This window comes from Oratosquilla oratoria, chromosome 2 (assembly GCF_046742065.1).
Source record: "Oratosquilla oratoria isolate Oo_2021 chromosome 2, ASM4674206v1, whole genome shotgun sequence".
In the NCBI taxonomy this organism is placed as follows: domain Eukaryota; kingdom Metazoa; phylum Arthropoda; class Malacostraca; order Stomatopoda; family Squillidae; genus Oratosquilla; species Oratosquilla oratoria.
The window spans coordinates 60,466,504-60,494,166 of record NC_134778.1 but is presented as its reverse complement, the minus strand read 5'-3'; the positions used below and the strand labels follow the sequence as shown (position 1 = coordinate 60,494,166).

The window sequence follows — 27,663 nt, the reverse complement described above, 5'->3', positions numbered from 1 at the left end:
TGAACAATTAATTAAAACCACCCGCTTCCGTGGGATTGGTTTTTGTGGGAGGGAAGGTAAGTTTGTAGGAAAAGAAAAGGATAATTGTGTGTAAAATGGGCTATTCTCAATGAATGCATCTTCAGTTCTTAATTTGATTATTTATTTACACTAGCAACTATTTTGTGGTCAGTGGCTGCCACATATAAATTATCAAACATAGATAACACAAATTTATATGGCTCCATTCACACGGGCAACTTTTTGTGGCAGTTACGAGTTGTGGTGGGCGGAACCAATTTTCCAACGACCACTGTGGCCGGCCACAGTGGCCAGCGATAGAAACAGTCATTTCAAAGGGTAGTATACACACGAGCCACTATCGGTTGCCGCCACCTTGCCTCCCGCTACTTTCGTGTTGTCCTTTCCTGTCTGTTACAGCTTCAAGAAGGCTACTCCTTTCCAAGAGTGCGGGAAGAATGGCTTTTAAAGAGTTGTTTGACTGTGAAATATTGATCGCAGAGATGGAGAAGAGACCAGCACTTTATGATTTAGATGTGGAGGAATACGGTGACAAGAATATTAAATGAAATTTGTGGATCAATGTGTGTAATGCCGTGGTCATTAACTGGAGTAACCTTTCGCCAGTATAGAGAGAGGGTGGTAACATTACTGTGAAAGAAAAACATTGTTCATCTGTAATTTTTGTTATAGTTGCCTGCTTATATGTGTGTATGTAAGTCTGTATGTGCGCATGTTTGTATGTATTTGGGTGTGTTCATGCGTTTGTACGTGGAAGTGCGTATGTCTAGTCTCTAACACTGTATTTACCTAATTGTAGATTACAGGAAGGGAGCAATGCTCGTTGCGTCCCGTCTCCTATTCTCTATTTTTATCATGAGATTCACTTATCCTGGTAGGCATCGACATTTTGTTGTACTGCCATAAAAATAGTTCCTTCAAGACTAGCAAAGTGATCTCTTACGTTTGTCCCTCTCATATTACATCTAGCGCCAACACGACAAATGCCCGGCACAGTGTGTCCTCGTTTGTGGCCACCACTGAGTGGTTGTGTGCACGGTGCTCCCACTCGCCATTTTTTTGTGGAGGCTACTGTTGTGTGCGGCCACAGACCACAAGTTCCTCACGTGAACCCAACTCAAATAAGAAAATAGTCTGAAAGAAACTTAGAAATTAGTTCATTTTTGTATAAGAGAAAGTATACATTTATGTTGGCGCACGTGGGCATTTTATTTTTTCATGTGAAGTATGCTCTGCACCTACCTGGATGGCAGGACAAAAATAATAAGGTGGCTTCTTGTCCCATCTTTTGTACCTAACCCATGCAGTCGGGCTCATACTCTTTTGTGTGCAGACGACACTGATCACATTACTCTACAACTACTATTACTACTATTCTACTCCTCTGGCGCTACAGGCCTATTGAGGCCCCTGGCTGCTACAACAAGATGTCTCCATACTCTCCGATCTGCTGCTAACATCTCTATATCGTCGGGGTCGACGTCCAGGGCTCGCAAGTCGTTTTCCACCACATTCTTCCATCTAGTGCGGGGGCGTCCTTGAGGTTTCCTGCCCACTATATTCTCGGTGAAAACACGAGAAGTGAATCTGTCCGGGCCGGATCTGAGAATGTTACCAAGCCACCTCAGTCTCAATGATCTAATGTAGTCAGTCACTTGAGGCATGGGTATTAAATCCCGGACTTCACGTGAGAATGCCTTCTTCACAAATTCACTCGCCATCATATACCGGGCCGCAGATTGATTTGAGAGTATTATTCACAAATCTGAGTAATTTTCTCTGTGAGTTGGTTGAGGCTCCAGGTTTCGGCCCCAAACGTGAGCACAGGCCATATCATGGTGGAATATAACCTTGTCTTTGTTTTTCTAGAGAGAATATTTGACTTGAACAAAGATCTTAAGCCATGGAATGCTTTCGTTGCGGATCTGATGCGTTCATCCATTTCGAGATGTATATTATTTTCTGGTGACAATTTGGAGCCAAGGTATGTGAAACTGTCAACAAACTCCAAGTTGAATCCCGCTACAATTTCATATCCACCAACAAAAGGTCTTCTCCTCTGGGTGTGCATAAGGTTTGTTTTAGTTTCGTTTACTCTGAGCCCTATTTTTCCAGCGGTTCTCACAAGTTCACAGAATGCCAAGTTAAGATCTCATGTCTTCTGCGAGGATGACCACGTCATCTGCATAGGCGAGTTCTTTCAGACTTAAACTGCCTATCATAACTCCACTGTCATCCCTCACTACTTGTCGGAATACCCATTCCAGGGCCAAGTTAAAGAGACTGGGTGCTAATAGGCATCCTTGCCTCACACCAGACATAATCTGAAAAGGCTCACCAAAATTTCCTGAGACCCTCACACGGGAGGTCGTACTGTTGTATAGGGTTTGAATGAGTCTTATCAGCTTGGATGGGATTCCAAGGAAGGCTAAGACTTTCCAAAGACTTTCTCTAAGGATATATTTGTACGCCTGCTTGAAATGTACAAATACTATATGAAAATCCTGAGCAGACACAAAACACTGGAAGGAGCTTTGCACGTAAGGAGAACAAGCTTGATGAGGTACATGGGAGCAGCAGTGGTGCATCAAGATCAACACGTCAAAAAGCAAAGCAGTATATTTTCACCAGTAAAACCACCAGAACAATCACGAACACTCCTGTTTATGATAAACCAAATATCCCAGTGAAGAACTACACCTATATGCTTGGTGGCATACTGGACAACCTTACCTGGACTGTACATTTCCATAAACAGGAGGCGATGGCTGAGGGTGCACTGTGAAGGCTGCTTGAATGCTGCAACACTGCCCATTGAATATCGACTGTACCTAGCACTAGTCAGGCAGTTATTGTCTGTCTTCAGGATCGAGCCAGGTGACATGACCTACAAACCGCAATCCAAGATATTCACTGTTACATATGGGAAGTGAAATTAACTCGCTTCTCATAGGAAAAATACACGCCTTTCACATGAACAAAAACACATTCACATGCACAAACATGTACACATTTTTTTCACTAAATTTTTTTATTTTAATTTTCTCTTATAATGCATCTTCTCATCTCAGTTCACCTCCTACTACATTTGTTTTAGTCTTTCTTTCTTCTACAACTCTCTATGACCACTTTCCCCATTTTCATGATATACATATAACAATGACATACTATTGCCAGCACTAATGTTTGCTATATATATTAATGATATGGATGAAGAAATTGAAAGTTATATGAGCTTCTTTGCAGATGATGCAAAACTATTAAAAAAAAGTGAACACGGAAGAAGATTGTGAGTCACTACAGAGTGATCTAAATAAAGTATGGGAATGGAGTAGGAAGTGGAAGATAGATTTCAACACTAAAAAGTGTAGTATAATGGAATTTGGAAAAAGCAAAAACAGAATAACAGGATCATATAAATTGGGAGAAGAAGGAATAAAAAAGTTGAAAATGAGAAGGACCTGGGAGTCATTGTTATGAATAATATGTCACCTGAGAAACATATGAATAAGATTTTTGGAGAAACTTATAATTTGATAAGAACAATCAAAGTGGCATTTACATACATGGATGAAGAAATGGTGAAGAAAATACTAATCACTCTGATAAGACCAAGATTGGAATATGCAGCAATGATGGGGTCACCAAGTACAAAAAAATGTATTAAAAAAAATTGAAATACAAAGAGCAATTACAAAATTGGCACCAACACTCTCAAAACTATCATATGAAGAGAGACTAGCAAAACTTGAGCTACAGACACTAGAGCAAAGAAGAGAGAGAGGAGATTTGATAGCTATTTACAGAATCATGAAAGGCATAGAAATTATTGATAGAGAGGATCTAATAAAATGGGATGATAGAAATACAAGAGGACACGGAAAGAAAATCAAGAAAGACATCTATAGAAGAGATCTGAAAAAGAACAGCTTTCCTCACAGAGTAATAGACAGTTGGAACAAGTTAGATGAGAAAGTGGTGTGTGCAAAAACAATACATGAATTTAAAAATAGTTTAGATAAAATGAGATATGAAGACAGGACACCATGAGCATAGCTCCCCTTCCCATAAAATACAACTAGGTAAATACAGTACTTATAACTGGTACACTGGTTGGAATGTAGCTCGTGACAAGAGTAGATGTGCAATTATGTGTTTATTCACATGGTAGTGAAACAGTGCGAGTAGATCAGAGCAAACACCATTATAATGACCAGTTTACCATTTTCGGATGAAATTTTGGAAATTAACAAAAGTGCTGTTATGTGGTTTGTAAAACAAGTCAGAGTTGTGTTAGTAGCTGGGTAGTCTTCCATAGCTTTCATTGTATTTCTTTACTTATTGGTCGTATAAAGGGTTAGAGTTGTGATCATGACCCTGTGATAATGCCTATAATCTACCTGTTTAGTATAGGTGGAGTGTGTGCATGGGCCTGGGTTGCTTTCTATGTCACTGATTAATAGAAGTGGGAGGGCAGGTGCTGGTATACTGACCTTCTTATATGAAAAAATTGGTATACAGAAGAGGGAGAGTATTGGGAGTAGAGTGTGAGTGTAATAAGTGGCTCTCTGGCCCACTCTGGAGATCAGGTGCCAGCCCCTCAGGGCCGCAACCCTTGGAATAGTTGGGAAAGTTGTGTCTGCTTATAGGGCATACTGGATAACATGTGCTGGTGACATCTGATATCTTCTGTCTCATTCTCCTGTGGTGCAGACTTTTGCAGGCCAGACACAGTAACACCAAAGTAAAAAATACACTTGTTGCTTCTAGTGTCAGTAAGTGGAAAATCTATTGTCCCAGAATAGCTGGAAATGGTCCTTGGGACCTCCTACTTATCTCTCTTGAAATAAAAGTTTGGACTGTTGTCTGTGTTGTATTAATATGGGACTGTTTCCATATCACCAGCTGAAAATAGTAGGGAAAAGGGAGCAGTGACAAGTTATCTTTATTTCAGAGGCTAAGTTAAGTTAGGAAGAATAGTCTGCCTGGTATTTTTATTGTTTTCTTACACTGTATACAGTACAGAAAAAAAACAGAGAAGAGAGTGTACAGGATTTGTCATATTGGTGAGAAAATATGTGCCTTCATCAGTTTTATGTGCTATCTAAAATTATGTTGAGGCTATTGGTTATGAGATTAGAATTGAAGGGAACAAAATTTTACCTGGATGTTTTAACATACTTCCAAACTCAGCCTACAAATACAAAAGTATTAGACCCAAATAAATCTAATCCTAAAGCCAATCAAGTGCACATGCACCTAACCCCAAACATTCATGAGGGTAAGGGGAACACATACCCCCATGAATATGGAATTTCTGTAAATAATTCCAAGCCTTCTAAACCCATGTTATATGCAAAGAAATACCACTAGAAGGCACCAAAATAAACTTCAACACCTGAAAGTAGCCCAAATAATAAAAAATAAACCTTATTTAACACAAAATAACACTCATTGATATGGTTCTAACAGTTTGTATTGATCCTGAAACTACAAGAGACTTACACCAATAAAGCACAGCCAATACAATATAGAATAAATACAGAAAAGGTGTACATGTAGTCACTCAACTTACAACTTGTGCAATTAATGACCATTTTGATTGTGTCATTCTCCATACAGCAGGCAGTTTATAATTGTGTAAAAAAGTTTAATTCAGTTTGTTTGGCGCAGTGTGACATGTGCCCTCTCTTACATACAGTCCCATGCATATATCTTGCTAACTTTCACTCAGTAATTTCTACCTCTACCACTTAAAGTGTGAACAAAGAAGAAGAGTGTTACTATTGATAGACCACCCAACAAAGGGGTTGGTGGAATATTTTTCCCTGCTTAAAGCTCTTACTACCTCTGAAAACAGTCAATCAACAAACCTGTTGCCCCAGGGCTCTCCTGCAGAAGACCAAGAATCTAGCAACATCCTCCAAATGGGATCAATCACTTAGAGAAGAGATATTGTGTTGTTCTCTATGTATTGTCAATATGGGGCACAGTGGTGTGTATTATGTGTTTTCTGTGCGGTGATTACGTCTGGGGCAGTTTAAGTCTGAAGCAAGGCTTATTCTGCATTGGTATTTTCTTGATAATAGATATTGTCCATAGCACAATTGTGTTAGTGTGATTCTTGTTTGGTGTAGGAGGGTCTTTTCTGTAGGATTTATATCTGGGGTTTTTTGATGTAGTATTAAGTTTGATGGTCTTTCTTGAAGGGATTGATTAAATATCTGGGTGTGAATGTGTTTCTGTGTGGATGTTTGATGTAATTTGGATGATTCATTGTTGTAAATGTTTGAGTACTATGCTGCTGGTGCAGTTTCATGGTTGTGTTCTGTTGGTTGTGCTTTTGATTTGAAGTGTGAAAGAACTGTGCTGTTCAGGGTTATGGTGTAGAATTGCATTTCTGTTGTTTTCATATGATTTTCTTCTGGAAGGATTTTGGTTTCTGATTGCAGGTGTTCTATAGGAGTGGTTTGATGCATCCCATTATTACTCTTAGTGCTCCATTCTATAGTATTTGTAAGTTATGTTTGACTTGCTGATCTTTGGAAACCATGCTGTGGAGACATTTCTAGGGTGATTCTTATGAACTGTATATGGATGGTCATTTAAGCTTCTTTATGTTTCCCAAAGTCTGTACTGGAGGTGGTTTTCAATAGGTTTGTTTTCTTGTTGATCTTCATTGTCAGGTCCTTCATGTGTGGGCTGAATATTAGACCTAGAATTTTTGGGTCTTTTTCCAATGGAAGGGCTTGGCCATTCCGCTTCACTACAAAGGATTACAAAGGCAAAGCATGCCGACAGGAGACCCCCTGATCCACATCCAGGTCGGATGCAAAAAAAAAAAAAAAAAAAAAAAAAAATCATAATAATAAATTAAAACTATAACAATGTAAATAACAATTAAAATACATAAACAAATGCACTGGTTCAGCCGAACAACAAACAAACAGGCAAACAGTAAATGACAACAAACTGACATATAACCAACAATAAATGAATCAGACAGACAAATTATAACAAAACAAAAACAAATAATACAACATAAATTATAATAATTACAGCATCTTACTTAGGTATTTATCTAAATGATTCTTAAAGCTTCGAACTGAACTACATTGCACTACCTGTGCAGGAAGTTTATTCCATTCATTAACTACACGGTTGGCAAAGTTGTTTCTACCTACTTCCAAATTGAATCTATTTCCGGACAGTTTGAGACCATTGTTTCTTGTCTGATTCTCATTCAATGTGAAAATTTGGTCACTTTTGATGTTGTCAATTCCCTTTAAAATCTTAAAGACCTGTATCAAGTCACCTCTGAGTCTACGCTTTTTTAGGGAAAACAGATTCATGTGCTTAAGTCGATTTTCGTATGATTTATTTTTGATATTTGGAATCAGTTTTGTGGCTCGCCGTTGTACTTTTTCCAGTCTGTCAATGTCTTTAATGAGATTCGGTGACCATACGGAAACAGCATATTCCAAATGTGGACGAACTAACGATTTATATAGCTTGTTAATGAGTGATGGACTTTTGAAATCAAAAGATCGCGCAATCAATCCCAGAATCTTATTTGCTTTCTCAGAGGCTGAAATACACTGCTTGGATGATTTGAGGTCGTTACTGATAATTACGCCGAGATCTTTTTCACTATCCACTTTTGTTAACGAATTTCCAAATAATTTGTAATCGTACTTGCTGTTATTTTTACCTATGTGCATTACCTTGCATTTACTTGTGTTAAATTTCATTAGCCACTTTTCAGACCATTGCTGTAATTGATCTAAATCTTCTTGAATATCTAATTGGTTTGAGTGATCATTTGCCACTCCGCACAGTTTTGTATCATCAGCAAATTTGGAAACAGTAGATTTTAGTCCATGGTCTATATCATTTATATATACTATGAATAGAAGTGGCCCAAGAACGGAACCCTGAGGAACTCCACTTGCAACACTTTTCCATCCAGAAGTTTTTCCATTTAAAACAACTCTCTGTTTTCGACCTTTCAACCAATTACTAGTCCAACCTAATAGGCTACCACTTATTCCATGCAAAGCTAATTTAGTAAGTAGTCTTTCGTGTGGGACGGTATCAAAAGCTTTTGCAAAGTCTAGATATATTAAGTCTATATTGTTTCTTTTGTCATAATTGGAGATAACTGTGTTGTAGAATTCGAGTAAGTTAGTCACGCAAGAACGTTTCCGTCTGAAACCATGTTGGCTATCATTTATCAAACGGTTACTTTCTAAATGATATTCGATAGCATCTCTGATGATAGTTTCCATTATTTTTCCTACGATCGAAGTCAAACTAATAGGCCTATAGTTATTTGGTTTCTTTTTGTCACCTTTTTTGAATATGGGAGTAACGTTAGCTAGCTTCCATTCTCTTGGGACATCTCCGGATATGATGGATTTCTTGAAAATAATTTCTAATGGAACAACAATCTCATTTTTCATTTCCTTTAAGATTCTTGGATGCCAACCGTCAGGCCCTGGTGTTTTATTAACTTTGAGTTTGTCTATACACCTTTTAATTGTTTCTTTTGTTATATTTACCGTAGTGAGTAAGTTTACCCCAGACTTTTCACAGGTTTCAGTTTGGAATTCACTTTGAGGTGTTTCGTTTACGAATACCGAGCTAAAATAATTGTTTAAGAGATTACACATTCCTTCATTTGAATATTCAAGTTGACCGTCAGCAGATAATAGTGGACCAATGTGATTCCTAACAACCTTTTTATCTCTAATGTAACTATAGAATTCTTTGGGATTCTCTTTGGATTTCTCAGCGATGTTCATTTCGTATTGTCGTTTTCTTTTTCTTATTGTATTTTTTGATTCATGGTTGTCAGGAGTGTTACTGTTGATACCTGGAGTGAAGCTACCATTCTGTTATTTCTGATCCGTTATTCCACTTTGATCAGGTATGCTTCAGTATTTTTTTGCTGCTATTTTGTATTTAATGTGCTGGGTTATTATTTTCAAGTCTTCTGCATATGAGAGAACTTTGGTGTTTAGTTCTAGTTCAGGAGTTGGTAAATCTTTCATGAAGAGGTTGAATAGTAAAGGAAAAAGAACTGCTCCTTAAGGGACTCCATTATAATAGTCTCTTTGTACCTGAGATGTGGTTGTTTTGGGTCTGAAAATGTATGTGAAAAGATTTGCCAGGGTGAACTACAAATGAGAGTTGTCTGAAGCTACAGTGAAACTTATGATGTGCATGTGTATACATATATATATGCACAGTAGAACATCAGTTTTCAACTACAATCCATTCTAGAAAAATGTTCCAGAACAGATTTGGTCAAGGCCCAAAAATGTTTACTGATCTGCTGGATCTCTATCAGGGTGATATTTTTCCACATAACTTTGAATTTCACCCCGTGGCTCTATTTGAGTTGGTCAAGAACTGATAATTTGGTTGAGTAATTGGGCAAAAAGAATTCTCTCTTTTTGGAAAATGTCTTTTTTTCTTTACTAGTGAGGCCTTTAAGAACCAAGATCCTGCTTTGTATATGTGTGTGTGTACATACATACATATATATTTATATTTATGACATAACATGTTAAAAAACCAATTAATAAAAAATCTCATGTGCCCTCACATGATGATGAACCATATGAATCCCAGCCTTGTCCATGTCATGAGTGACCATATATTTCCATTCATCTTTTTTTATAATAAAGTTTGATGTTGATAATAATTCTTAAAAAAATTACCCAAGTATAATTTTTTTCTTGTGAGACACCTATTTCTTATTAGTTATTTCTGCTACAAAGTTGTCGCATATAAATAACAATACTATTTAAATTCTTGGATGATATACGACACTTGCCTCCCTTGTCTCTCTGCTACCGTTCTTTACCATCTCCACTAACCCCAATCCCCTGCACATCTATATACATGCACTCATGTATCGTATATGCTGACATACAAGTTGACATTTGAAGCCTAAAAATACCTCTCCAAATCCAGCTGTTATCTTGTATGCTGAATACTATACCTTTATCACAAAGGAGTAAACAAGTGAAACTGCTTCCCTAACACTCACTGCACACCACTTGCCGTAACTTTTGCAGCTTGCCACAATCATTTTCCATTGAAACTCATTTACGGTAAGTCTATTTAACATAGAAATTATAACTCAAGGGGTAGATTAGGTTGGTTTACTGTGCGTTAGACCTCACTTGCTGTAGTAGAGGACATAGTTGTGCAGGCCCACCAACTAGAACAGCTGATCAACATACCAAAGGCTGTTGAACTATGGGCTCATTCCACAAGTGCTATCTTACTGTTGTACATATTGAGGATGCAATAAATGCCATAATTATAATTGCTGATATTCTTACATGTAAACCTGTAAATGTGCTGTAATATTCATTAAGCTACCATATATCTATGAAATATATATATTTTTTTCCTTTCCACACAATAGTGCTAGGAAAGTTGCACTGCATCATTTTTAGGAGTCATCTTATCCAGCAAATATAGGCTTAAACTTGAATTACACCTCAGAATTTTAGGTGTCAACTTATGCACTGGATTGACTTGTATGCTGGCACATACATACTCGTACATATGTATGCAAGGAGGAATGTTTATACATCTTTTGGGAGATAATGTTGTCTCCTATTGGTTTAGCTACAATATGTTCAACAGTCTTCTTTTATACAATACTGAAGTATGCAGTGTTTCTTAAACCTGACAAATACAAGAATAAGAAACAAAATTTCATGTAGAGATGATGCAAATAATACGAAATAGAATTAACTTTAGAAATTAGAAAATACAATACTGTCTAAAGAAAGGCAAAAAAAAAAAATAATAATAATAATATAACTAAAAACAAGATTGAATTTTTATTTGATGTGTAAGAAGATGATACAGTACTAAGACAGTGGTGATAATGATTATAACAATAATGAACAAAAAACAAGTGATAGAATATGGCTTAAAGATGATTATATCAATAATGAACTAAGAAAATATCGATAAAATATGACTTAAAGATGATTACATAATTACACAGTATAATATACACATGGTATTTTTTGCATAGTCAACTCATGACCAGAAATATTTATGACCAGCTACTCGGAACCAATCATAGTTGTAATACAGTGACAACCTACACAGGCAATCAATAAAATAATTTTGAACACTTCAAATTGCCTTAATAACCTAATTTATAACCAATACAACACAAAAAAGTGAAAATACAATACAACAGTTATGAACAGGGCAGTATTTAGAATTATCCTACCCTATGAAAAATCCACAAATTTGCGAGTCTGTAAAAGTGGAGGCAGCAAACATCTGGGGTTAGGTGAGCTTTTATGTTGGGACTTTAGTTTTAAGGAAATAGATTGAATAAATCATTATGTTCATGGTGTACCTGAAAGTAAATAAACTAAGTCTATAATGGCTCCTAAGATAACAAAGTTCACCATGGCCCAAGGAAGTGACAATCTGGCTTTGCTGGATTTGGTCTACACCAAAAATTAACTACAAGTGATATACAGTACAATCTCCAGTTGGCACCAGTGATCACAATATCATTTTATTTCAGCTTAAAGTGTATCATATACAGTAGCTTTGATTTTGATGAGACTGTAAAAGGCACACTAAAAATAATTAAGGTTTATGCACCAACTTCACAAGAGTTCAGACAATGAGATTGAGTACTATGATAATTTGAGTCAGGTAATGAATCAAGAAAAATTAAACTTATGTTGGTAATCAATGACTTCAGTGCTAAAGTAGTGAGGAACATGGCAGGTGAATCACATGTTGGGAAGGTAGGAGTAGGCAAAAGAATAGACAGAGACAAAATGTTAGCCAATTATGCAGAGAACTACAACATGAGAATAATGAATACTTCCTAAAGGGTGTAGGTCATACATGGATTTGGAGAAGTACAAATGGAACAAAAAAGAATTAAATAGACCACGTTAGATGAGAATAATAGTACCGGTACTAGCAATGTTACAGTTATAAATAAAATATAGGTAAATACCACAGAATGGTAAGGTGCAGAGCTAAATTCAATTTCAGAAATAGAGAAACAAACTAGTCTTGAAGAAGAAAATAAACCCTATGAAGCTAAGAAATAACAGGAAGGAATTTCAACTAGAAATTAACATTTGAAGATAAAGGACACCATCAGGGGTATGAATTTCAACTTCATGATGATTATGGAAGTGACAGAGAAAATAGGGAGCAAGCAAATATGCCAAAGCTATAAATAACCTAAGGCAAAGGATTATGCAAATTAAAACCAGGAGGGATGAAACAGGGAGAGCTGAACTGAACAAACTTATAAATACAAGGCACAGATCAGAGAAATGAAAGAGAAACAGATCATATGGAGGAAACTATTCAGAAGAGTAAAAATATTAAACAAGCTGCAGAGTAGGTTTGAAGAGGCAACAAATTATATCTATGAGATAGAAATGGAGATTATTAAATGTATATAGAATGGTAAAAACAATAGGAGACTATTCAGTAAGAAAAAATTATCTAACAGGCTAAGCACAGACTAACTTTAGAGAGGCAGCAGCTATCTTTAAGAGATAGAAATTGAAAGATTAAATGCTGTGGTTGAAGGGTAATAAGAGTAAAAAATAAAAAAAAAAAGGTACCAAGAGGTTTAATCATCAAATATCACAGTTAAGTCAGTAAATTCATCTGTAGATGTTAGTAGTGTACTAAAGTTAGAAATGATAAAAGTAGTACTGGCTCTAAAAAGTATAAAACGGAAACACACCTCAAGAAGATTAAATATCACTAGATCTTTTGAAAGACATGGGGAAAGAAGTTTCTTGTAGATTAGCTCAAATATGTATCCAATGTATACATCATGAAAGTGTTCCTAAACTATGGTGCAATGCTATGGCGATTTTACTTCTCAAGGAGATAAAAAGAAAAAAGACTTCAGTTACTACTAAGTGATTATTTTGTTATCAAATATATAGAAAGTATTTTCCAAGATTCTTATAAATTGACAATGTTAAGTTTTAGATGACAACCAAAGGAAAAGATAGGCCTTAGAAGCAGATACTTAACAGATTATTTGCAGGCAATGAATCAACTAATCATGAGAATGACAGAATACCTCTCAGTTTAACTTTAGTATGTTCTGAAAAAAAGCAATATAATAACCTTCTGGGTTTAACTTTAGTCTACTATGAAAAAGTCTAACTTAGTAGAATAAATAGCAATATTAAACTATATGCAGAGTACAAATAAACATATTGTAAAGGATCTAGAGACCATTAATGTGAGAGGTACTGCTGTAATTCAACTATATAAATATAAAGGAAAGATAAAGATCAAGAAAGGAGTTCATGTGCAATTTAACCAAAACTATATACAGCTTACCCAGAAGAGATTTTCAGGAAGTTGACTTGGGAAGGGAAAGGTTTGAAGATAAATGGGTAATTTCTTATCACTTTAGATTTCCAAATGACAATATAATTGGTGGCGAGTCTTGAAGAAGTGAAGTGTATAATCATTTAAACCAGATGCTAAAAGGTCACGGAAATTATATAAAAAACCAAATCACAAATGATTGGAAAATGTTTGGTAAATATAAGAACATCATGAGAAGCTTTCTACCTATGTATCTGAAATGCAAAATTTACAAATTCACCATCCCACTTCCAAGCAGTGGGTAGTGAGAAACCCCTAGTACAGCAAAGCCCTGTCACTTGCAGCAAGCCACTAGGTTTTTTTAGGCTGATGTTGGGTTGCCTCCCTGTCTGGCTAAGGCTGTTGGGAACAAACACACCATAGCCCAGAGCAGGTCATGGTGACCAAACTCATGACCACCTGCTCATAAGTTCAAAACAGTATACATTGTACAGTATAACGCTAACTGTAATCAACAGATGTAAGAGAACTGATGGTGATGGAGATATGGCTAAGAAGTGCGGACAGTAGTAGAAAATAACATTGAAAGACAGGAATAGGACAAGTTAGGTAAGACAGCAGACTGGAGTGAAAGACATTGGGGAAGCAGTAAATAACAGGAAATGGAATTGAGCAGGGAAGTCAGTGCAAAAGAATGAGGGGCAATGGGGCAAATGTATTACTAACTAAACGCCATGAGATGGGAAGTGTGGAAGAGGGAGCTAGAAAGGTGGGGAGACAAGATGAAAAAGTGTGCAGAATAGACATGGCAGAGGTTGGCACAATTGTGTAACTCATGGAATGGTTCCCAAGGCAGTCGTTCTGATCAGAGTAATGAAAGCTTGGCTTGGGGCACCAGAGGAAGAGGAGGCTATAGTGTGTTACATGGGAGCACCAAGTAAAATAGAGCTGTGGCTAGGAAAGTTGACCATAGAGATACAAAGGATACCATATTTTCCATCATATAACATGCACTGGCATAGAACATGTACCTATAATCTGGCAAGAAACTTTATGAAAAAAAAATAAAATCCACATACTTTCCCAAAGCTATAATTGCCCTGTCTTCAGTAGAATTTTGGATAGTGTTTACAAAAAATTAAACAGGGTTTTGCATCATATTCATTCTTACTATAATATTATTTGTTGTGCTATGAATGAATCTGACCTTTATTTCTGTGACAAATATTTTGTTTCCATATTCTATGAAGTTTTAATAACACCATTCATGACACATAAAATGGATGTTTTTTGCTTAAAATAGAAAAAATCAACCTAATCTCCCTTGCTTAAATTCAGCCTTATTTTATGGTTTATATAGCATTAGGGTAATTTTGCAGACTGGACAAAGTATGTAATAAATTTGAATGTCTGGTGTTAATGTTGCAGCATTACATTAGAAAAAAAAAATAGTAAAGAACAAAATTCTATGGTCATAAAATAATTAGTGTCAAACAGGATGCTTAGTTGCTAGTCTAATACTAGTAACCTCTATCTCCAATGCCTACAAATACCTAACCATCACAGTATAAGACACCGGGTGATTTTTGGAAGAGCCTTTTTTATTTTTATTATTATTAATTTTTTTTTTTTTTTGGGGGGGGGTTATATGGTAGGAAATATGGTACAATTTTGTGTCTAATGTCAATCAATGAACTTTCCACCAAGTTAACATGAAGTGGGGAAAACTAGAGTGGAGAGTAATTGCAAAATGTTGGAAGTTGATATGACACATTATTGACAATGATTGTATCTGTCTATGGTAGAATGTAGACCTGGCTGAGTCACCATCTGGAGGGAGTCAGGGGCAAAGAATGCAGAAGCAATTGCACGTATGTAGAAATACAGCTTCCTAGGGAGAAGTCCAATTGATAAAATTTTGATTAGTAATGGTGCCTTTTTTTTTTTTTTTTTTTTTTTTTTTTTGCAAGTTTGAACATAACATAAGAATGAAGGAGACTGCAAGAGACCATAAGGCCTACACTAGGCAGCTCCGTATGCATCACCACCTGTCATCCCCATCCGTAAAGTTGTCTAATCATTTCTTAAAAACCAACTGATAGTTTCAGTGCTTACTACATGGTTAATAAGTCTATTCCATTCATGGACCACGCTATTAGTAAACCAATTCTTGCCTATTTCCTTCTTAAATCCATTACTGCAAGTCCTGCCCTATTGTTTTAATATGATGACCTTGTTTGCATTACCCTTGTTAAATCCTTTGATCCACTTGAATACCTCTATTAGATCACCCCACACTCTGCATCTTTTCAGGCAATGCTTAATAGAAGGAATGCCAAGACACTTATTTAGAGCCAAGTGGAATTGGGATTACTAAAAGCCATCATCAAATAATTAATGCTATGGAAAAGAGGGCTCAATTGACACCTGAGGAAACAGTAATCTGGTGTAATGTCACTTAGATTGGGGCAGGATAAAAGAACAATACCTTGAAGAACAACATATTAGTACAGTGCTGATGGCTATTGGCAGGTAGGAAATACCTCTATCCAAATGGGAGAGGAGATATGAGTGAAGCCCAATAATGCAAAGTGTACATCTCTGTGAAGAGGAGGTACCAAGCCATATTTGCATTTCCATAATAACATTTATGTCAATGGGACACCACATCATGTCTTAGATTTTAGGTGAATGATGGATACATTAGTAGATAGTGAGCTGAAGGATAAGCTGAATGATGAAGTGAGTTATGGTGAACATGAGACGGTAGAAGATGAAGCATTACCATAATTGTCATAAAGAGAGAGATGATGGCAAGTGTTCATGAGAGAGTATGAGATGAGAAGTATGAGTAAAGAGTAGTGGGTGGGATAGAGGGGTTCTTTGCTGTCTCATTGTAGTATGGCATGCCAGTTATTCTATTTTTTGTTATTCTGGACTGACCTGGAGATCAAGGAAGCATATGGTATAGTTTGTTATATATAGTTTCATTGGTATTGGATAAATCTTGGAAACTTTGGAGAGTGAAAACACTGGTGGTGGCCTGATAGAATAAGTCAAGTGGGAGAAGTCACAGAGAGAGGAGATAGTTTCATGATGTGTGACAAGGGTTGACATGGAGCTCTGTTTCATTCTGTTCTGGTGGTGAATCTATTCAGCCGAGATCAGTATATAATATTCATCATGGTTGCACCACTATGTAGGGCTAGTAGTGTGTGGCAGGGAAACATGTTATTTGTGGCAACTGGAAATAGTTTTGAATTAAGTGAGCTGGCTTGCCTGCTCATGTACAGAGGCAGATATTATTAATCAACTAGAGCTGCTGCCATGAGGAAAATTTTGTTTAGCTTTTATTCTGTAGAATCACTCAATGGGAAGTGAGGCAATTACAAAGGAGAAAGTATTGATAAGGGATAATGTTACCTGACAAGAATATAAGTAAGACTGTGGGGAACAGAGATGATGAATAAAATCACTCAGACTCTTGTCTGTCCTAAATTGTAAGGTGCTCACACATAGTGAAAGATATAACAAGACTGACAAGAAACAAAGAGCAGTAACACTGCTTTGTAGATAATTGGTATGAAAAGACATAAGCATTAAATAATCAAAGTGAGAGAGGGGACCTGATGGTGGTGTTAAGCTCACTGAAAGGGTTAGACAAAGGTGAGAAAGAAAATAAAGAAAATCTCTTGGTTTGGGACAGGAAGGTATCACAAGGTCATAGTACAAAATGAAAGATACCACACATCTGAAGGATGTGAAAAAATTAAATTTTCCACAGATATGTTAACTCCAAGAAAAAATTAAAGGTAATAAAGCACAAACTACAACCATACGCAAATTTAAAACAAGGTATGATAATTGGAGATTACAAGACATGAGCCCATGAATGCCACTTTCCTTTATACTATAATTACATGAAGAGAATGACTGAAGAAAGATTAGTAAAAGGGGTGTGGAAGGCAGAGGTGGAGGGAGTGAACATGAGGGGGTGACCAAGGATGAACATAAGAATAAAGGAGACTGCAAGAGACCATAAGGCCTACACTAGGCAGCTCCGTATCCATCACCACCTGTCGTCCCCATCCATAAAGTTGTCTAATCGTTTTTTAAAACAACTGATAGTTTCAGCGCTTACTACATGGTTACTAAGTTTATTCCATTCATCGACCACCCTATTAGTAAACCAATTCTTGCCTATTTCCTTCTTAAATCTAAATTTGTCCAGAGATGGATGGATGGAAAGGGTAAAAGGGGCATTGGGAAAGAGGGGAATGTCTGTTGAGGAAGGGAGAAGACAGAAGATAGAGGTGAATGGAGAATGGTTGAGTATGGATGATGTTGAGATGCATGGAAGGGGGTGGGTGATGGGGGGGGGGATTTGAGCGAGTATGTATGAATGATATTTTGATGCAGCCCAAAGGGATTTCTCCCAGTCTTCTTTTTCTGCATGAGGGGTCAGAGAAGTGGTTACCAATTAAATGAAGTAGTCTTGCCGTGGATGTGCTATGTCTTACTGCACTGCTTCTGACCCAGGGCAGTGAGCAAGATACAGGGATGACCCATCATCCATGAGGAGCTAAAAAAAAGAGGGAGGGGTGGTGAATAGGAGTGGAGTATGTGAGAATGAAATGGGTGGGAGTGGATTTATGCCTTTGACTTTGGCTACCTCCCTTGTAAGGGGGAAAAAGCCTTTGGTATATGTATGTATATATTTACCTAATTGTAGTGTACAGGAAAGAACCAACACTCATTGGGTCCTGTCTCTTATTCTGTAATTGTTAATCACACCTAGTCTCAAATTCATGTACAGTTCCAACTTATTCTATATCTTTGATTTCCAATTATCATACTTAGATTTGAACTCATGTATTGTTTGAGCTTGGGCTATATCATCTAAGCTATTCCACATATTTAAACATCTATATGGAAAACTGTATTTCTTCACACCCTTTTGACATGTGGTCTTTCTTACTTTACTTCCATGACCTTTTAAAGCCCTCCTGTGTGTGTGTTTGTTTGTTTGTTTGTATTTACCTAGTTGTATCTTACGGAAAAGGGAGCCACACTCGTGGTGTCCTGTCTCTGTATCTCGCCGTGTCTAATTTGCTTTTAAATTCGTGTATTGTTTTTGCACACACTATTGTTTCATGTAGTATGTTCCATACATCCACCACTCTGTGGGGAAAGCTGTTCTTTTTCAGGTCTCTTCTATAACTGTCCTTTTTGAATTTCTTTCCATGTCCTCTTGTATTTCTTGTATCCCATTTTAGTAAGTCTTCTCTATCAAGAACTTCCATACCTCTCATGATTCTATAGATGGTCAACAAGCCTCCTCTTTCTCTTCTTTGTTCCTAGGTCAGTAACTCTTGTTTTGACAGTCTCTCTTTGTATTACAGTTCTGAAAGTGTGGGGGCCATCTTCATAGTTGCTCTTTGGATTTTTTCAATTTTCCTTATATTCTTTTTGGTACTGGGTGTGTGTGTTTTGACAGGAGCTCCAGTCCTTTGGGTACTGTATTGGTTTGTATTGGGAAGTGTGGTGCATGTAAGGTGGATTCATAGGTAGCATGAATTTACCTAGTTGCAGCATATGAATGAGGGTATTGTTGTTTGTGGTGTCAGTTTTGTTTCTAGAATTAGTACTCTGTTCATGTAAGAAATATAAGAATACTTGCCAGCATAAACCAATACATAAAGAACTGGAGCTGAAACCAACAAATGGCAACATTTACACCCATAAGCACATGAACACAAAAATGCACCTAAACATAATACAGATTAATGTAAATGGACTCACTAACAAACACTCATGGCTGCCCCACTTCTTACATGAACAACATTTATACTGCTTTAATTAGGTAAATATAATTGAGTAAACACACACACACACACACACACACACACACAAATACATATGCACTCACACACCTGCTTAACTTTACTTTCAAACATTAGCTAAGGCATTACTCAGTCTTTGCACAATGTGAACCCATTCCACAAAAATAGTTTTGAAATCCTTCAATGTGTTTTGCAAAGATTGTTCATATTATAGTCTAAAATGCATAAGGCCATAAAAATATTAGATCCAAATGCTTACAAAAACAGTTGGAATACTTATGTTTTAAGTCACATCATATATTCAGAATACTCTGGAATTATATTTGGATTTGTTAAAACAGCACTACTCTGAACATTCTGCTGTACACATGTACCAATATTGTAATGCGAAATGTGCTGAGGGTGGGGTGGTACTCCAAAATTGTTGATGTGAAGTGCTGGGGGTGGCTGAATATTTTGAGGCAAACAAACTATCGGGTGATGAGGCTGCACCTCAGGTTGTCCTGGCACAGGATGTGGAGGAGGCACACTGGGAACATAGTTATTAAGAGGCTCCACCTTTTCTTCCTCATCAAACTTGAGTTTCTTGGGTGGTTTCCCTATGCGACTTTTTCTACGCCCCTTAGGAGATCCATTTGTGTCAAAATTGGAAATGTTGGGCTGAATTACAACTTCTTCAACTTTATTAGTAGTACACACTATTGGTCTTTTCTTCCCCCTTTCCCCAACAACACTTGAACATTTACCAAAACACTTTAAAGCAGCAATCAGAGCCTCTTGTGTCCTTAAATTACCATAACTTTTGAGGAAGGTAGACACTGGACCATAAAATGCAGATGGATTTGAGTCGAGTTTTTCACATAAAGTTGTTGTAAATGCTTTAAGCATTGCTTTCAAAACCTCTCGACTTTGGTAATCCTGACAAGCTTTTCCTGAATTGTTTTTACCAATCATCTTGTAATATAGCCTGAAAGATACAGAAAGGGAAATATGTGAGAAACATGTGAATGAAAATTGAACATATATATATATATATATATATGTATTATATATATATATATATATATATATATATATATATATATGTGTATATATATATACATATACATATATATATTTAAACTTAGAACCCACTGTCGGTGGAAAAAGATAAAAAGTGAGATGATTGTTCCTGTATATTTCGACCACTCTCTGTGATCCTCTTCAGCTAAAGAGGACCACAGAGAGTGGTCGAAATATACAGGAACAATCATCTCACATTTTATCTTTTTCCACTGACAGTGGGTTCTAAGTATAAATTTTACCAATGTGTTACGACATTAGTGCAATCTAATATATATATACATACATATATATATATATATATATATACATACATATATATATATACATATATATATATATATACATATATATATACATGTATATATCAAAGCAAGAAACCCAAAAATATACATAATGTTTTCCACATCCATTTTTAATTCTTTAATTCTTTAGGTTTATTTTGTTCTTCATCAAGGATAAACCCATTTACTGACAATGATGACTTGTACCTTTATTTTCGTTGTTCCCAAGCTACTGAATTCAGATGAAGGGAACCCAGAGCACAGTTAAAGGTTTAAACCTATTTCATTCCCTTCACTTGTCTAGTTGGGACTGACAAATCAAAATGAATACTAGCCACCCAAAGAGCAGAAATAACTATCATTATAAATTAAAGTCACTTTCTTTTGGGTGGGAGTGTTTTTATGCCTTTCCCTTTTTGGCTACCTCCCTCGGAAGGGGGAAAAAAGCCTTGGTATATGTATGTATGTATGTCACTTTCTTTTGGGCTTAATTCGATCACCCCACTCGAATTTACAAGTCTTGTGTAGAATACAACCAACAGTCAAACTGCACTAATGATCAGTACAACTACTGCATGCACCACTTTACTACAAAGAAAATGATCAAATATTCCTTTGGCATGCAACAGAAAACACTTAACTCGTCCCTTCACTCCTCTTGATCCCTTCAGATCTAAGCCACATTGAAACATAGCCCCAAATAAATGTTGTTTAATGTTGTCCAAGGTCTACACCACTCGGCTGCAGAAACTAAGGGTCCCATCCCATTTCCCAAACTCTTGAAGGACACCAGATGCCCTGCCTCCAGAGAGAATCCATGAGGCTCCTCCAAGATGTTACACTGGAGTACTAGGAAGGTCCATCCCCATGGCTAACTAATTTTAACAGGAACAGGGTTTGAGACCTAGGAGTCTGTGGGGCAGGGTTTGTCTCTACCCCACGAGTATATAAAAAACAAAAGGTAAGGATGATTTGTATCTTTGTTTTGGTTACTGCTGGGGATTTTGTTCAACTGAGGGAAATTTCCTGCACATTAAAAGGGTTAAAACATTCTTCTATGGTTCATGATCAGGATGTTAAACAAAACAATAATGAGCGTGGGTGACAATGAATTGGAGAAAAACATAGATATTAAGGTGACAACCTATTCTAAGAGAGGGTTGAATCAAGGAACTGGTAGTGTTTATGGGGAAGTAGTAGTAGTATCGTATGGCTTTCTTACACCTCCAACTTTGTATTTGCTAGCCAGTCTATGAATGTTTGATTTGCTTCATAGATAGTCTGGTAACCCCCTGGCACTGCTGTGATTGGGCAGTGCAGTACGAGTATGGGGAAGTACTGTGACTGTGGTGCATTTATCTAATGATTAAAGCAAGAAAAAGAGAGAAAAAAAAAAAAAAAAAAAAACTCAAAGGTGAACCTACTCTCCACCCATAAATACAGTTTAGAGCAACCCATGGAAAAATACAATAACCTAAACAGTGATATAATATTATTAGCAAACACTCCAAAACAAGTTTCTAACACACAATTCTTGAGGGAGGATATGAAATCATTAGAGATGTTGGTAGTTGCTTGATTAATACTAAAATATATATATATATATATATATATATATATATATATATATCTTGAACACTGTACCTAAAATTTAACTTATTCCTTTATACACATTCACACAACTGTTGCCTTGAGTTTCACTTATAATTATTATCATGGTATACATAATCACACACATTACTACTACAGCTGGGCGCATTACCGCCAAACAGGTAGTGCATTACCAAAAAATATGCATATACATACTGCATATGTGTATATACATGTACACATATGCAGTAACATGGACCGCTCTAAGGAAATTAAAATCGGTAATGCAATGACAGATATGCACCTCAGATTTTTTGGTAACGCACTACCTGTCTGACTGTAACGCACTACCTGTCCAATGGTAACACACCCACGTCTGATTACTAAACACTTACCTAAAGCACCAGGACACATCAGGACACTTCCTTCGGTCATTAATGCTGATGCTATAATTCTCGCCTTCCTCCATCTGCAAATCGTATTTGTGTATTTTGATAGCCGAAGTTGGAGTATGCCCTGCCTCATACAGTCTGACGAACTTTGCTTTCACTTCAGGGGCAACATCTCTTCTCTTTAAGACCTCAGCTGAACGAAGTGGATGGTTATGAAGAAATCGGATGGACACTGTGGTTGGGTGGGTTGGAAGATGGACATCTATTGACCTAGCAAAGGAAAATAATAAAATAAAACACATTATAATCATTCAGATGAGAAAACACACACACACACACATGATTGGAGCCAGTACTAAACCTTGCGAGACACCACTTATCATTGTATGTACAGGTACTCCTCGTTTAACGACCTACTCGGTTAACGACAACTCGGAGTAACGACGGGCTTTATGACGTCATTTAACGTAAATCTCCCGAAGTTACGACGTTGTGTACGATAATTAAGTTGGCTGAGGCAAATTTGTATGATGTTATAAATGAACTTGTACGGTGGATATTAGCTGTGAGGTAAAGTGTTCTGAAGCTTAGGTCTACATTACCATCCTGCAAGCTGCAGAAACTACCTGGGGTACAGTGTATACCGGTAGTGGTAAATTTTTAGTTTCGACCATGGGCGCAATATAACAATAGAAAATTAATTATTAATTTTGTAAATTATAATGCATCAACGTAATATGCAATTTTGTGAGCAGAAATGAAAAAAAAAAAATGCTAAAACAGATTTCGTAAGTAACGAAGTCATGTCGGACGAATGGTACACCATGTTTGTTATGATAGATGCCGATGTCGAAGAAATGAAAGGATGATAAATTAATTTGTCTAACCCTAAACTAACCTAACCTGTGTTTAATAAATCATTACCTGCAAATTAAATGTCATCCGGCTCGTCCTCGTTGTCGTCGTCGTGAGAGATGTTGGCAGACGACAAGATGGCGTCCCGAATCTATGCTACCGACTTCGTTCATTAGCATATTTTCTTGTAGCAAGGTATTTTTTACTTTCATTTCCGCCCACAAAATTGCATATTACGTTGATACATTTTAATTTACAAAATTAATAATTAATTTTCTATTGCTATATTGCGCCCATGGTCGAAACTAAAAAAATACCCCGGTATTCAATATGGAATGTCAGCATACGTGGATTTGGTCATATACGGTAATTTTAGGAACCTAACCACCGTAGATAAACAGTAAATAAAGCTTTAATGTACTGTATAGAAGAGGGAAAATACACAAAAATAAAGATACATGTATTGCTGGACATGGTACATACAGTACATGTACATATATGTATACACTTTCGCTTAATGACCAATTCGGTTAACGACGGCGCGCTGGTCCCAATTGTTGTCGTTAAACGAGGAGTACCTGTATGTATGAATGTATGTATGGCTGTCATAAAGATGCCTTTATACACATTGTTCCAACCACTAAGTCCTTTAAAAGGCTATCAATTTCACTATATCCAGTATGAAAACAAGAAGTAAATTTGATCCAAAATGGCAACTGGAACAGAAAGATGTGAAGTAAGAACAGCTCTGAAATTAACTATTGTGATGGACGCATGCTTATATAGTTAAAATGTATGCTGACATGATAATTAATTAATTATCATAAGTTTAATCTTGCATATAAAAAATAAGTGCCAGTAATAAAAAGGAAACACAAAATTAAAATGTACTGGTATGAGACTGCTTATGAAACAAATTTGCTGATAAATGAATCGAGAGGATGCATTATGCATTATTTTCATTTGTTTGGCTACCATCTGCTTTATGCAAATAGTGACTGATGTTTGAATTTCCACACAAGTATATTAATATGTTTACATTAACATGTGTGTTTTTTATGCTTTTCTTGGGTGGAAAGAGATAACTGTTGTAAATCAAGAGATGCCTTAGAAATTATCACCTTCATTTATCAATATTCTCAAGGGGAAAATTTATTCAATATCTGAAAAGTTACTAATCAAATGGTCTTTCAAGGATGTAACACATTCAATTATTGGAGGGTATTCCTGTGCAGTTTTCTAGCATTTATACAAAATGACAGGTATGCATAGAAAAATAAAAGGAGAGAGAGAGAGAGAGAGAAAGTACCATATTTAAATATATCACTCACTGCTGTTTCTTCTTAACAAAGCCAGTAGTTCTCTTTATGGTTAAAATGACCTGGGCTGGACAATTAGTATTCTTGGAGGAAGCCTTCATATTCACCTTCTCATCATTTTGACGTGTATTGTGTTGACAGCGGTAGATGCTCTGCAAAGAGACAAAGTATGTGGAGGATAATTTAAACACAGCAGCTTCTGAATATTCTTAAACGAAATAACTTCACACAAAATCTATATCAGAATCTTCTATACCATAAATAATATAATGACAGGATCAGAAAAGTTACATGCCACATAATGTTTTTCCATTCATTTCTAACCATGTACACGTCCATGTTCCCAAAAGGTTATAATAGGACTTCAGAAATCCTTACTGTATAAAGGGATGCAGCAGACATTATTAGACATAAGGAATGCAGCAGCTTCCCATATTAAACAATTGTATCTTATATCTCTTGTAGATAAAGTGAAATGCCATGTATATAATGGTATAGTGCATACCAATCAATCAATAAATCCATTGCTCTGATTCTCTCTTGCACAAGACCCATGAACCCCCTGGAAGCCAGTTACAACCACCAGTTCAACCCATAAGTCATTTAGTGAAAAGATTCTATGTTATTGTCCGGAAGGGATGAAGTGTGTGATGGTTGTATTTGGGGTAATTTGGGTCTGTTGCTAGGTCAATTCTAAGTTGGTAGTTTTAAGGCCGGGTGGGACTTGAATGTAGATATACCAGTGCAAGTCTTTCTTGTCTTGTGAGTGATTTCTTTGTTGGATTGACTTCTGAGGGAGTTTAGTGAATTATAGAATTTGGAGGTCCCTTGCAGGGTGCTTGTTTTATGATCCAAGTGTGTTTGTATTTTTCTATGATGTACAACTGGCAGCTAGAGACTGGTAATTATTGTAATGTTTTAGTAGAATAGTAACACCATTATTTTTCATCAACACACCCTTCACACTACATCTCAAAAGCACTATCAACAGAACACAACAAAAAATTACACCAGCTTCAAACTACTCAAACATCTACCACAATCTACCACCTATACCACACAAAACATCCACACAGAAACACAGTCCCACCCAGATATCTAAACAAGCCCTTCAAGAAATATCACCAAACTCAATACTTCAACTACAATCCCCAGATATAAGTCCAACAGAGAAAACCCTCACACACCAGACAAAAAGCACTCTGGCATGCCTGTACTCTGGACACCACCTGTCATCAAAACTACCAATACGGAATAGACCTGGCCACAGATTCAAACTGCCCCAGATGCAACCACCACACTGAAGACACAGAACACCCCATACTAAAGTGTCCTATCCTAACAATGCCCAGACAACAACACAATGTCTCTTCTCTAAGTGATTTATGGCTCCACCTGGAGATTGTTGCCATTTCCTAGAGGCCACAAGTCTTCTGCAAGAGAGACCAGAGGCAATGGACTGACTGATTGAAAATATACAAGGTATTCCAATTAACTCTTTGAATCTCAATCACTACTGGTTTTATTCTAGTTAATGACTGCCACTAGTATTCAGCTTTGGTGGAAAAAAAAAAAAAAAAAAGATAATGTCAATAGGAAGAATTTTTTTTTCACAATAACTTGTACCTTTAAGGGCAACAGAGGATAGAAGGAAAATAGAAATTGTGCTCTACCTTGAACAATAAGTATTTCCCAACATTAGGGTGGGTTTTAGAAATCCGCATGGTGGTTAGGGTGACCTCTTGGAATTCCTTAAACCAGTGTTTAGCTTCTTCAATGGTGGAATATGGCAAACGAATTGCTGCTTCAAACCTGGGCTTGGAAGGATCCTGTTCACCAATTTCTTCATAATAGCAAATCCTGTAGTCGACATCATGCGGCAAAATTTTCTGGAAATAAAAATAAAATATCATATGAACAACTTTCACAGCATCAGACAGAATGATCTTCTTAAGTACATCCAAAAATTAAAGATCTATTCTATCTATATACCAAAAGGCTTCTTCCCCCTTATAAGGGATATAGTAGTTAAGGCATATATCCACCCCCACACTCTTCCCACACCAATTTGTTTCCCTTTTATCTTAGCTCCTTGAGGACAAAGGACCATCCCTACCCACCACCCACTGCCTGGGTCAGACACAAAACATTATGACAATACATACACAGCAGGGCCCAACAGCCTAAGCTGGTTTACCCCTACAACTTCATTCACATGGCAACCCTCCATTCTCATCCCACCATACATAAATGGAGAAGACAAGAAAAATTCCTTCAGGCTGCATCTATCCACAACCATTCTCCACTCACACCTATCTCTTGCCTTCTCCCTTCCCTGCTCATCAACAGGCCTCTTCCTTCCTACAAGGGATGTAACCAGCCAAAGCATACACCCACTGTAATGATGACCTTTCTTGTATTTTTATGTATATTTTCCCATTGTTTATTTATTAAAATATTTGTATAATTATTATATATTTTTGTAATCGAACCATGCGTTCGTGTATTGTTTATACCCGCGTGGCACAGCCAAGCAGGCAGTGTTTTGATAGTCGCGGAAGTGAGCGCACGTCAGTGCTTATATAAACACTAAAGACATTTAAAATTGTGTGTTATTCAGCCACCCTAACATTTGGTGGCAGCGGTTAAAACATTTTATATTGTGTTCTCCAGTCTCGGTCATCCAATTTTTTTTCTTTTTGTTTGCTCGGTGGGGTCCCCGAGTGGTGGTGGCTGAGCTATATGTAATGGTGACCCTTCTTGTATTTTTATGTATATTTTCCCGTTGTTTATTTATTAAAATATATGTATAATTATTATATATTTTTGTAATCGAACCATGCGTTCGTGTATTGTTTATACCCGCGTGGCATAGCCAAGCAGGCAGTGTTTTGATAGTCGCAGAAGTGAGCGCACACCA

At 36.7% G+C, this 27,663-nt stretch overlaps 1 protein-coding gene across 2 annotated transcripts in view; it reads right to left on the bottom strand.

Moving 5' to 3' along the window:
• Nucleotides 1-8,856: 8,856 nt before the first annotated feature.
• Nucleotides 8,857-27,663, bottom strand: part of LOC143039279 (uncharacterized) — a 34,217-nt gene continuing 15,410 nt past the window's right edge. For both annotated transcript variants that reach the window (XM_076209160.1, XM_076209154.1), the window contains exons 2-5: nt 26,417-26,632; nt 24,756-24,895; nt 22,573-22,839; nt 8,857-20,208 (exon numbers count right to left, since the gene is read on the bottom strand). In XM_076209160.1, coding sequence (XP_076065275.1) covers nt 19,530-20,208; nt 22,573-22,839; nt 24,756-24,895; nt 26,417-26,467 — 1,137 coding nt within the window. In that variant the 5' untranslated portion in view covers nt 26,468-26,632 and the 3' untranslated portion in view covers nt 8,857-19,529. The remainder of the gene's footprint in view (nt 20,209-22,572; nt 22,840-24,755; nt 24,896-26,416; nt 26,633-27,663) is intronic.